This window comes from Crocuta crocuta, unplaced genomic scaffold (genome assembly GCF_008692635.1).
Source record: "Crocuta crocuta isolate KB4526 unplaced genomic scaffold, BGI_CrCroc_1.0 scaffold452, whole genome shotgun sequence".
In the NCBI taxonomy this organism is placed as follows: domain Eukaryota; kingdom Metazoa; phylum Chordata; class Mammalia; order Carnivora; family Hyaenidae; genus Crocuta; species Crocuta crocuta.
The window spans coordinates 75,781-88,883 of record NW_027528851.1 but is presented as its reverse complement, the minus strand read 5'-3'; the positions used below and the strand labels follow the sequence as shown (position 1 = coordinate 88,883).

Here is a 13,103-nt window from a genome sequence, read left to right as displayed (position 1 = left end):
AATGTGAACAGTTTCTACTCAGTTTCTAATGTGGAGGTTCCTTAGTTGTGGTTTCACAAGTAATTAGGCAAGGTTCTTTTATTTATTTAGTTTTCCTATTTTATTTATAAGAGGGCCTCACATTAAGGAAGCATAATATATGAATGGCTACCAAATACAGGAAAAATCTGATTAGTTCTGATTTTATTAAAAACTCAGGGGTGCCTGCATGGCTCAGTTTGTTAAGTGTCTGACTCTAGATTTTGGCTCAGGTTATGATCTCATGGTAGTAAGTTCTGCATTGGGGCTCTGTGCTGGGCATAGAGCCTGCTTGAGATTCTCTCTCTCTCTCTCTCTCTCTCTCTCTCTCTCTCTCCACACACACACACACACACTCATGCTTGCTCTCTCTCTCTCAAAACAATTTTTTTAATCAGTCATTCACTACAGTTTTATTATAAAAAATCCTTTAGGTTGTGAGGTCCTCTGGTTATACTTAATTATATTCACATTAAAGAAATTTATTCAAGTCACAACATTATAGGAACAGATTTTTGCACAGGATAAGGAATACCTGTACATTTCCTTTAAAAAATTTAATTTCTGTTTACTCTGTTTCCTAACATTTAATAATGTTCTGGCAATGGAACATTGTATAATGAAAATGGAAGATCTGGATTCTATTTCTAACCTGTAAAATGAGATAGACAAATCTGATGATGGTCACTTTCAGTACTCAAGTTCTGTGCTTCAGATTGGCCTAGTGGAAATGGACCCTACATGACAAATTTGCTCAGGCCATCCTTAGGCACTGAGGTCAGAATAGTTTAGAACTAATGATTTACAGCTAATCATTTAGAACTGTGTGTAAAACTAAAGGCACTGGTTTAACATATTTGATTTTCTCACTACACATAGACACCTTAACTTCCTTCCTAGCTTTGAATTCACAATGGTTGAGAAACAAGTCATTTTAGACCAGATATATTTGTAAGACAGAGAAAGACCATGTCTTCACATCCTACTTATCTCCATGTTTAGGTGAATGATTTATTTTTTCATTAAACAGAAGCCTATATATTTTAAAATACTAAATTCTTTTCAACCTCAAAACCCTTAGATATTTTTTATTTTTTCCCTCTAATCCTAATATGTGATCACACACTGAGTCCTCTTACATCTGTGTCCTTTACATCTTTTTTCCCTTATTCATTTTATTAATCACATTTATCCCTTACTGAAAAATTCATTTATGAATTAAATTCCAAATCTGGTGTTCATTTCATAGTTCTGAGTAGGTATTTATTTATTCACTTACTTACTGACTTACTTGGTTACTACTGATTTCAGAGTGACCCTTCATTCTTACTCACCTCCTCTGGTTTAACAGGCAGTGCTATGGGCTCTTTAGTGTCAGGAATGATTTTGAGCTGCTTTCAGTGGAGCAGAAATGTGCTGCATACTTCCTAGGACCACGAATGGATGATGCCTTGCAGTTTTTATAGTCTATTGAATTTTATCTTTCCTGAGGAAGTTTAGAATTTGTGTAAGGATGATTGGAAATGAGAAATCTGTGCTCACATTTTCATCTTGTCTTGATTTCTGTCTATTGATTTTCTTGTCCCTCTTACAAATACACCTGGTCTGAAATAACTCATTGCCTATCCACTGTGAAGTAAAAACTAGGACAGAATTTAAGGTTTCTTTGTGTAAGGAGAATATCAACTGTATTAGACCAGCACCTTTAGTTTTGTACACCATACCAAATTATTAGCTTCTGACCTTAGTACCAAAGGATGGCCTCTTAATGAGCAAATAGAATTGTTTGTCTCAATGCTTAGACTTGTTTTTCACTTATTTCTCAGTTTGGATTTCTTAGTTCTGGATGATTATAATGGCTGAACACTTATCTTACGCATGTTTCATAATTTCCAGTTGTACTGACCTTCTCCATTATTCTCTAACCCAGCGACATATCTTGGTTACTTTGACTACCCAGTTCTACCTATTCTATTGTAACAGTTGCATTTTCATTCCTAAGAATCTCTACCATATCAGCAACAATGAAAACAAAATGATCGCTTTCTGCAACTAATGTTATAATCCACCAGCACCAAACTGGAATTATATGGTAAAAACAGCACAAGTCAAATGAACACAGTGGTGTTTACAACTGTCAACAACAAATTAAAAGACCCTGATCCTCAAGGGATAGCTGAATGTTTCCATGCTGCCAATGTAACAACACTGGCCTTCCAGATATACTGATATTTAATATGATGGTCCATTTTAATTAAATCATATGCCTCAGTTAATCACGCTTGGAATGTGATTTCCCCCACCAATATCCTATTTCTGGAAAATACATGTCTTTGGTAAAAACTGTAGTTTGGCATTGATAAAGTCTTGTCAGGTAGTAACTAGGGCATGTGAGGCTTTCTCACTGTACTGGTGGCACTGGTAGAGCAAGAATGGAATCAGACTCTTCTTAGATCTGAGTCATCATATGTACTTGGTCTAGTGTCTGGCACAGTAAAGATTTATCTGAGTAGTTGTTGAGTGAAGGGCTGGTATGGCAGAATTGTTAATAGAGATATAGAGGCATTTTCTTTAGAAAGGTGTCATTGAGATATCATCTGAAGTGTTAGTTGAAAATAACAACCTGTCCAAAGAAGATTTATGTAGCTCTTAGCTACACTCCTATCCCCACTACCATCTACCAAAATGTTCTGCCTTTCACGATATCAGCTAAAAAAATACATGTGTCACTCATGGAAATTGGTAGAGAATTGCCTCACTGATTATCATATGGATTTTATAATAAATTTATTTTTTAACCCTGGTGGTAACATTACTTTATTTATAATTTATTCAAATGGGTCATTGTGGAGAAAATGTTAGCAGACTTTTTTTCCTTCGTAAAATGTATAGATTTCGTATCATGTGGAAATATAGAATATAACCCTATAACTTGATTCCAAAGAACACCAAATGGTTAGCTTGTTTCTGAGACTGCCAATACGGCTCCAGGTTTTTGAGATAACGTAAAGAAATACCTTTGCTCATTGGGTTTGACTGAAACACAAAGTTCATTTCAACAACATATGAGATGGAAAAAAATAGCTACTTTAAAATCAAATTAGCCATATCCCAAAAATTCTTACGTAAGCCTTTAGGTCATGTCCAACTATTTTAAAGATTGGGAATAAGTAAGTTGGGAAAGGGAGTAAGAGGTATTAAATATAATTTTTAGAAATCTTAAACATGAGCCAACTATGTTTAGAAAAAATTAAGTAGCTTGTCTAAATGACCATACCTTCACTTAAACCAGATCTTTGTGATTCAAAAGGTTCTAAAGTGAATGCCCAATTTTCAGAAATTGTCTAAACCAAATAAATCCTAAAATTTTACATTGATATCAAAATTATTTCAGAATAAAAAATTATTTTAAAAGAAGTAGATACCAGAAAAATTCATATTCAGCTAAAATTTATTTAACATAGAGCATTTTAAGGCATATAGGAAATGAGACTATCCTGAGACCCAAGAACACCCATTTTTCAAAACTTCCAAATGTTATTCTGGGCAACATGACCATTTTTTTGAATTTTGATAGAACTTACGAAAAATGTTACTTTCAGGTAGCTGCTTTCTTCCTAGGAAGATACCTGCCTCTTGTTAAGAATGGAACAGAATGTGAAAAGCTTCTTTAGCTATATGTCTGTGACATACCTTGTGCACTTTGCAACATGAAAACATTGATTCATGTGTTCTCTCTGATCCTACAGTTGTTGCTAATTGTGGTTGGAGCCGTGGCAGTAGTCTCGGTTTTACGGCCCTACATCTTCCTAGCAACAGTGCCGGTGATAGCAGCTTTTGTTCTCTTGAGGGCCTACTTCCTCCATACCTCGCAGCAACTCAAACAACTGGAATCTGAAGGTATGATACTGCACGTACAGCGCTCACCATTGTGGAAAATGACCATGAAGCTATTTGTGATTCTGTCATTCACCTACTTTGCCAAAAATTTTTTTCCTGTGTTTAAACTCTTGCATTATGTAAAAGTGAGTTTTAAAAACATATGGATGTGTAACAGGAAACAGTAAATTACAAAGCATACATAGGTTGTTTTTGTCTATTAATGACCAAGCAACTTCATTTTGTTTTTAAAGCAGGTGCGTAGAGTCTTAGAAGGGTGTATAGGATACTCATTCAAAATTAGCTTATATAAATTAAATTTTAAAATGATAATGCTGCTATTACTGAAGGTTTGTCTGGGTTGCCAGACCATACTGGACAAAATATTTCTGTCTGGCTTGTTTCCAGACACCCTTCCTTTCCTCCTGTGGTCTACCTTTTTTGTGTGCCCTTGAGCACTGTTAGAGCTGTTTGGGAAGCACAGTTTTCAGTAACAGCTTCAGTGCCAGTGCTTTTCAGGGTTAAATACCCAGTGTATTTCTATTGAAGGTTAATATCTAAATGAAGTCACATAAACTTGATTAAATTTTTTGAAAGAAAAACATTTTCCTCAGCAATGATTAATTTAGGATTAGCTAGAAATAAATGTCCAGTGACAGTCAAGAAATATGAATAAAAAATGGCATTGATTTTATAATAAGTTCTCATCTACAAGGTAGCCAAGTAGAAAAGGAGGGTAATTCATTTAAAAGAATGACAGGGGTGCCTGGGTTGCTCAGTAGGTTAAGCATCCAAGTTGATTTCAGCTCAGTCATGATCCCAGGTTCCTGAGATTGAGTTCCATGTCCTGTGTCAGGCTCTGCACTGAGCATGGAGCCTGCTTAAGACTGACTCTCTCTCTCTCTCTCTCTCTCTCTCTCTCTCTCTTTCTCTATCTTTCTACCTCCCTCCCTCTCCCTCTCTCTTTCCCTCCCTCTCCATCTCCCCCTCCTCTGCTACTCCTTCCCAACTTGTGTGTGCACGCAGGTGTGCATTTCCTCTCTCTCTCTCTCTCTCTCAAAACATAATGAATTGCATCTATTCAGAGAATGGTACCAGTATGAAAAACCTCTAACCAATGACATTTGACCAATGATGATTCTCTTTGAAGCTAATCTTTCTCAGGTATGTGGTAGTAAGAATTTGCATTATGTACTGACATGATTTGCCTTGTTTTCTATGGAAATATTTCACAGCCAGGAGTCCAATTTTCACTCATCTTGTTACAAGCTTAAAAGGACTGTGGACACTTCGGGCCTTTGGACGTCAGCCTTACTTTGAAACTTTGTTTCACAAAGCGCTGAACTTCCATACCGCCAACTGGTTCTTATACCTGTCAACACTGCGCTGGTTCCAGATGAGAATGGAAATAATTTTTGTCATATTCTTCATTGCTGTCACCTTCATTTCCATTTTAACAACAGGTAATAGGAACTTATTAACTTCTTATCTGACTATTTAATTTAAAACACTGTCAACTCCAAAATGCTACATTCTTATCGGTTAAAAATTTTAGGTATCTTTCTTTAAATAGATTTGGGGTACAGTTTATTAACCCAAAAATTCATTGATTGTTGAACAAATGACTTCTTTGAATTAGAGCTGTGTATTTTATTATCTCAGCTTTACAGTTTGGGAAAAACAGACACTGAGAGTATCAGATAACAAATCTGTGATCGAAAGAAAAATGTCATCTTTTGACTCTCATGTTGGCAAAGCATCCTGGCTTCAACAGTAATAGATCTCATTTATTCAAGAGCTCTCTGAATACAGGAAAAGAAACATTCCCACTTATACCACATACAAAATCCCCCTCCCTGGTAAATTTGTGTTTGTTTTTTTTTAACCACTAGTTGGTGTAATTCATTATCCTTACGTGAATTTTACAAGATGAAAAACTACCATAGAAGTGAAGTAACTTAGATAGAAGTACCATATTTTTTAAAAATATAAGTGTCCTGAATTTTAACATTTTTGGGTGAAAACAAGAAAACCTTTCACCATTAGTAAAATGAAAATCTATGCAGACAAAGGAGTTCTTCTAAATTAAGAAGTTGAGTTACTGAGCTAGAAGCCTTGCAATTGTTTATGCCTGTGACAGTGGACATGGATTGAGAACAACTGCTTGCTCTGACGGCTCGTTTGGTTGCACAAAGAGAATCCTGCTCAGACAAAATGAGCAGCAGGCTGCAGTCACTGGAGTGCCTCGCGGAGCCCAGGGCAGGAGGCCTGCTGGGCCTCCCGAGGAAGAGGAATAGGTGTGCAGAGTGAGACTCAGCTCTTCTCTCATGTCTTGAGGCAAGATACTGCTTGTGTCCAATGCTTTCTGTGGCTGCTTCATCCATTTTTCTCTCTCTCTCTGAAGACTAATTTTCCTATCTTTCTGTGCCACGTTGACTTTCCGTGGCCTCCTCATTAGGCCCCTTGAGTTAACAGCAGAGTGCCTTTGTCTAGTTATGAAGTACTGGAGAGAACAGAAAACAGGCTCAACTGGGCTCTGTGAGGGTAATGGGTTCCTCTCACTCATTGCTCTGTCAGCTAGAGCAATGGGAAGGACTCTATGAAATGAGTATAAGTGGGCAGGCAAATGAACTCAATCCTTAGTGGTAAAGTTTCTCTTACGTTCAGAATTGTAAAATTTTTCCTTCAAGTTATTTGAAACAGGATCAGAGAGGGCTGAATGAACAAAGATCCGTTAACAGTGAATTCAAACAAATATGTAATGTGCTATAAAATAGTGGCTAAGGATCTCATTAAGTCCTGATCCTTAACCACTTAACCTATCCTTGGGGGTAGTAGTCAAAGCGTTTACAGGTCAGTTTAGTTCAGTACTTGTCAGTGAAATCTGATTCCCAGCTGGAGTGAATGTTAACCGCATGGCTAATACCAGCCCAGCCTCTACTGGTCTTCAGCTATAGTAACTTGTACATATTAGTTAGTTTCTCTAAGACTCTCATTTTCCTCATGTATAAATATACATAATAATAGTACCTACCTATAGTTTCTCATGAGCATTAAATGTGATAATTTGTGCAAAACAGTATAGTGCCTGTTCCCTGGTAAATACCCCTAAATCTTATTATTTTTATTATTAAAATATTATCTTATTCTCATCTTAACCTTTAGAATGAGTAATATTTTGGGCCTCCATAAATCTTATCTATTTAGAATAAACGATTTAGCATTAAAAGCACATATCTACTATCTATGGTTTGTCTTCTGTCAGAAGAAATATGGAAGAAAAAATTTCAATTCATAATAATAGGACAAATTATTTCTCCCTATTTTAGAACCCTGTGACAATTTTAGAACCCAGTGACAATTTTATCCTGTGTTATAGATGCCAGAATTGACTCTCAATTGAGACTTGATAACCTAAAGTTTTAATCATTTAAGAACTTTCCTGTTAGAAAAATATGGCCATATATTAGTGGTCCCCTCCAGCCCTGAAAACTCTTTTTTCTAATTCAGCAGTTAAGTATTGTTCTTCCTGGGTGAAATAGTCATTTTTTAAAATGTCATAAAAGGCAGTTTTTTCTCTCTTTCCTAATGGTAGACCCATGAGTTTTACTTCCACATAAAACTTTAAGTCCACTTTCTTCCCCAAAGCATCTGATTAGCAGAGAAAGTTTCCTCATGAAGACAGAAGACATACCCAGACATCTGGATGCTGCTCAGACACATGTGTGTCCTGCTTTTGACTTCTCTGTGGAGGAGCTCATCCAGACATAGGAGGTTTTTTTGCATTGTCCATCCTAGTCTTTGAAGGTATGATTACTTACAGAGAAGTAGTAAAAGAGAAAATCACGCTATTTATCCAACACTAGAAGCCCCTTCAATATCTGAAGCATTTTTTTTTTAAAAAAGAGCAACTCTTTCCTAATATTTAATCACTCTTACAGAAATGAATATCTGTATGTTTGTGTATATACAGAATTTATTATACAAAAATTTTTTTAGATGAATGCTTTGGGCTTAAGTCTATTTTATTGAAACCAGGTAATACTGGGATTCAAAAGTACTTAATTCTTTTTTTGTTGTTGTTCTTTCTTTTTTCTTCATTTTGAATTTCTTCCTTTTCCATCTTGCTAATGCTTTTCTTCATATCTTATTTTTATCAAGACTAAAAATACTACAAACCAAACCAAAACAAAACAAAACAAAAACATTGGTTGAGTGCTTAACTATATGCAGGGCATTATTACTAGTGGTAGATGCTGTGGTGACCTGATATCAAAGATGGTTTAAAATTAGCACAAAATTGAAATATAACTTTAACATGACATATACCCTAGGGGCAGCAGAAAGCAGTTCACAGAAGAGAGAAATAATATAAAGTTTGTTTATATTTTTTTCCCCCACCCGTAGGTGATGGAGAAGGAACAGTTGGTATTATTCTAACTCTAGCCATGAATATCATGGGTACATTGCAGTGGGCTATAAACTCCAGCATAGATGTGGACAGCTTGGTAAGTAATTATTACTTTTTAACTTTGATGACAAAATTTGGACAAACCAAAAAATATAGGTAGTAACATAAGGGACAACTATATGCCCCCCACCCCCCTACCTCCAGTTTAAGGAATAAAACATTACAAATACATTGAAGGCTACTGTGTATGTCTTCTTTCCTTTGCATATACAACCACAGTCAAGATCTAGTGCTACAGTGAACATTATTGTACAGTCTCCTTGTCCTGGATTTTTCTAGGACAGATACTCAAGAGTAGCATTACTGGGTCACAGATTTTACCCACATTCAGCTTTACCATATGGTGTGCAGTTGTTGTCTTATATCCGTTTATACTCCCATCAAGAGAGTATAAGAATCCTCGTAGGTCCAAAGCTTCAGCAATACATGAGCTTGTCAGACCTTTTAATTTTGGCAACTGGATGGGTGTGAAGTGATTACTAAGGAGATAGGACTGCGTAATACACATTTATCCACCATCTGGGCTTCCTCTTGTGTTCATTGCTTGTTTCTGTCATTTGCCCATTTTTCTAGGAGTGGGAGTTTTTGTCTTAATTGACTCATAGAAGTTTATGAATTCTGTGCTATCAGTTCTGTGTATTTTAAACATGGTCCACTAGTCAATGGCTTAGCTTAGAGTGCCTTTTGATGAAAAGAAGCTTTTAAGTTCAGTGGAGTTAATTTCATTAATCTTTCCCTTTATGTTTTGGTATCTTGTTTAAGAAACCCTTCCCTATCTTGGGTTTTCTAACTTATTAGCATTACATCTGTGGTGGTATTTTCTTTTTTTAATTCTAGTCTTCAGTGATAACCCCTTTCTCATTCTTAGGGTGTTTATTTTTGCTTTCTCACTTTTTGCTTAATCAATATTCCCACACATTTATATACTTTATTAGTGTTTTTGAAGACCGTGTTTTGGTTTTGTTGTTTCATTTGTCTTGGTTCCCTATAATCCAGAGCCCACGCTAGCGTATAACTGAGTGAACGCTGTGTAAGGGGCACACAGCCCATCGCAGTAAGAGTGAGAGAAAAAAGGAAGAAAGGCAGATTTCCCACTTTTAATTTAAAAAAAAAAAGCAAATGCATGATTTTCAAGGGTAGCTTCATCATCAACTTCTATTTGTCTGTCTGGAGTGCTGCACTGAACATCACATACCCGTTACTGCATATACAGAGGGGCAGGAGAGTCAAGTTGAGAATGACTACACAACACCATCATTACACGTTCTGGCTAGATTCCTTTTCCACCTTCTGAGATAGGTCCCATGTTCCCAGTGTGCACGTGGTCATTCAGCTACGAAAATTATATAACAATTCCTATCAGAACAAATATCATCACAAAAAATATCTCTAGGGAAAAATCTTTTCATTCCCTCTTCCTGCCCATGAATCTTAATATTTTATTTAATCGAAGCCTATTAATAATTCATCAAAATGTAATTTAGCCCTAACATGATTTATGGTAGGGAGTCTCTCATTTCCTTTAATATTATTTTTTGGAGTTTGATCAGCTTTTTTCCTGACTCCATTTATCTCCTCACTTAACTCTTACACTTTTGCAGTTGGCATTGGGTGCCTGCATGGCTCAGTTAAGCGTCTTACTCTTGATTTTGGCTCAGGTCATGATCTCGCCATTCCTGAGTTTGAGTTTGAGCCCTGTGTCGGGCTCTGTGCTGACAGTGTGAAGTCTGCTTGGGTTTGTTTGTTTTTTTCTCTCTCTCTTTTTCTCTCTGCCCCTCCCCTGCTCCCTCTCTCTTTCTCTCTCAAAATAAATAAACTTAAAGAAAAATGTTTTTGTAGAAATAGGAAAATAGTAAATTGATATTGTGCTTTCATTTATTTAATTTTTTTGTACAAACTTCCCACAACTTTGACTTTACAGTTAATATCTTCATGTACTTCACCTCTTTGTCTAAAACTATCTCTTTACCTTGTATATGCATAGTCCCTTTCTCTTTGCTGTATTAATTTTCTTGGTTTGGGAAAAAACCTCTGTACATTGATGTTGAAACATTTGGTACATTTCTATTCCGCTTGTCCAATCTCCATTATAGTTTCATTAAGTATTTTTACCTCCGCAGTTTTTTTATGAGTATCCTGGGCTTTGTAACCTGTGTTGTGACATTGTGTCTTTCATCTTCTGGCGTAAAAGAATCTTTGCAAAGAACTATTATGTTATAATACAGTCTATGAAAAGTATCGATGTTTACATTTTTATCTCATTTTAAAAAGTCATGTTCTTTTGTTTGAATATCAAAGTGATCATGTTAGTTTTCATTTCCCTGCCAAATAGTACACATGGTCTTTCCTGGGCCCTCATGAGCATTTATCTAGTTTTTAATTCCCATCATACAGCTTTTACTTATATATCTGCTAAAGTTGTATAGTAATCTTTTTATTTTCACCTGGCATATGTTGAGGGGAGAAAGCTGTGCTCCAAAATTTTACATCTATATGTTGTTAACACTGAAGGTCCTTGTGACCTTTGAAGGAAAAACTCAAGGTATTCTCATTTTACATTACTAAGTGTCTTAACCAAACTTAGATCTGAGTTTAAACAGAGTAAACAGGATGTTTTGATTCACACTTTCAGTTTTTAGGCTTCATTTACCCATCTGGCCTATTTTAGACATGGGCACAGATTGAAATATAAACAGAACTATGAAGCTATAAGTGGCAAATGACTTTTCTTTTTCTGCTCATCAGTTGCATACACCCAGGTGCCTGGCTTTTATTAGCTTCCAACCAGGAAGGGTAATATTTGGATGATAACCTTTCCCTATCTTTATTTCATGTCACTTTGTATTTGTGACTGAATACACATCTTAATTATCAGCACTCAAAGCTGACCGACAACCCTTTTTATTACATTTTCCTAATAAAGTCTTTACTATATTCTCTAAGATACTTCTTTCCCACCTTCTTATCTTTTCTCAGAAGCTCCAATAATTCCACCACCTGCACTCTCAGTCAGTGACCTTGTTACATACTTCATAGAAACAAACAGATGCAACCAGAAAGAATTTCCTTGTTTTTCTCCACCCTACTACATCTCTGCTTATATGCTCTACCTTCCATCTGTGTCTTTGCTCCTATTTAAAGGCCAATACTATGCATTTCTTTCTTCTTTGCGGGACCCCTCTCCCCATCATAAAACTATCTCCGCTTGATCTCTAGCTGAAGCACCTCTTTGATCTATTTTTAGCTTCTTGAAAGAGGGCATGTCTCCATTCCCTCCTTCTCATTCTTGCCACAGCCTACTCCACTTGATTTCTATCACCCCCACGACTCATGACCAACATCTTACCAGAGTCAGAGTCCTTGTTTCCTTACCCTCTCAGCAGTACTTATGTCATTAACGAATCCTTCTCCTGGTGTTTCTTTCTTTTCTCACTACCGTGATGCCTCTCCAGCCTGCCCCTGCTACCTCTCTGGATCCTTCTTCATTCTCTTTGATGGCCTCTCCTCTTATAGATCTCTGAACATCAGCTCTAGTCCAACCCTCTTCTACCTGTATTCTTTCTAGCTGTTACCATCTGACTCCCAGCTTCAGAAACCATCTCTCAATGAATTTCTCATTCACAACTCTACTGGAGACCATCCCCCTTCTGTGTGTGTGTGTGTGTGTGTGTGTGTGTGTGTGTGTGTGTGTGTGTGTGTTTATTTTTGTATTCTTAACAAATCTGTGTACTGGTTTATTTCCTTTGGAGTCACAAGATGCCTGGGATTTTTAGTACCATAAAGCTTCTCTTTGTCCCATTGTTAGCTGCTTAAGCATCATGTATCTTAAAGAGGCAGAGCATACCTATATTTCTGCCTCCATGAATGAATGAAGACTAATAAATAAGAGTTAGAATGGGTACAAAGGTGGTATAGCAATACCCGGCCATCCAGGGACTGGTAAATTAATTATCCACACTCATAGTCTCTTATTTGAATGAGGCAATTGACAATTCATGTATTTTCAGAACTGTCTACCACTTAGTGATATCATAGCTACCAGATCTGAACATGCAAACATTATCCTGCTTCCTTAGTTCTCGAAGAACAGCAGCAGATAATACATGCCTGGTGTCATATGTGTTCCTAATAATAACCCAAGTGGAAGGAGGCCACTAGGGTGAGCGGGAAGACTGCATGTCTGTAGGGCTCACACTTTAGATTCAGGTTAATGATGTTCCAGAATGTTCTTGCAGGATTGATGCAATCTGAGAAGAGTTTTCTGTCAATAGAAACTCCCTCTGTTTCTCCTTTATCCTTTTATTGCCTGTGTTTATTTTGGATTCCAGTAAGGATCAGGTGACTGATGGTACAATGACCAGCAAGAAGCCTGATGGGAAGAAAAAAGGGCTTTTCTTTGTTGTTCCTTGTGCCTAATTCTCTTGTATTGAAAGCAGTTTTTGCTTAAGAATTTTAGGGGAGGATTCATTTCTCCTATTTTTTCTCCTCTTTTTAAAAATTTTTTTGGGGTGCCTACATGGCTCAGATGGTTAAGAGTCCGACTTCGGCTCAGGTCATGATCTCACGGTTCATGGGTTCAATCCCCACGTTGGGCTCTGTGCTGACAGCTAGCTCAGAGCCTGGAGCTTGCTTCTGATTCTCAGTCTCCCTGTCTCTCTGACCCTCCCCTGCTCATGCTGTCTCTTTCTCTCTCTCTCTCTCTCAGAAGTAAATAAAACATTAAAAATGTTTTTTA

General features: G+C 36.7%; 1 protein-coding gene across 1 annotated transcript in view; it reads left to right on the top strand.

Moving 5' to 3' along the window:
• The window catches only part of CFTR (CF transmembrane conductance regulator), a 164,685-nt gene that overhangs the window by 104,077 nt on the left and 47,505 nt on the right, over window positions 1-13,103 (top strand). Inside the window, exons 19-21 of the mRNA XM_077756020.1 lie at window positions 3,768-3,918; window positions 5,133-5,360; window positions 8,305-8,405. Of these exons, the coding sequence (XP_077612146.1) occupies window positions 3,768-3,918; window positions 5,133-5,360; window positions 8,305-8,405 (480 nt within the window). The remainder of the gene's footprint in view (window positions 1-3,767; window positions 3,919-5,132; window positions 5,361-8,304; window positions 8,406-13,103) is intronic.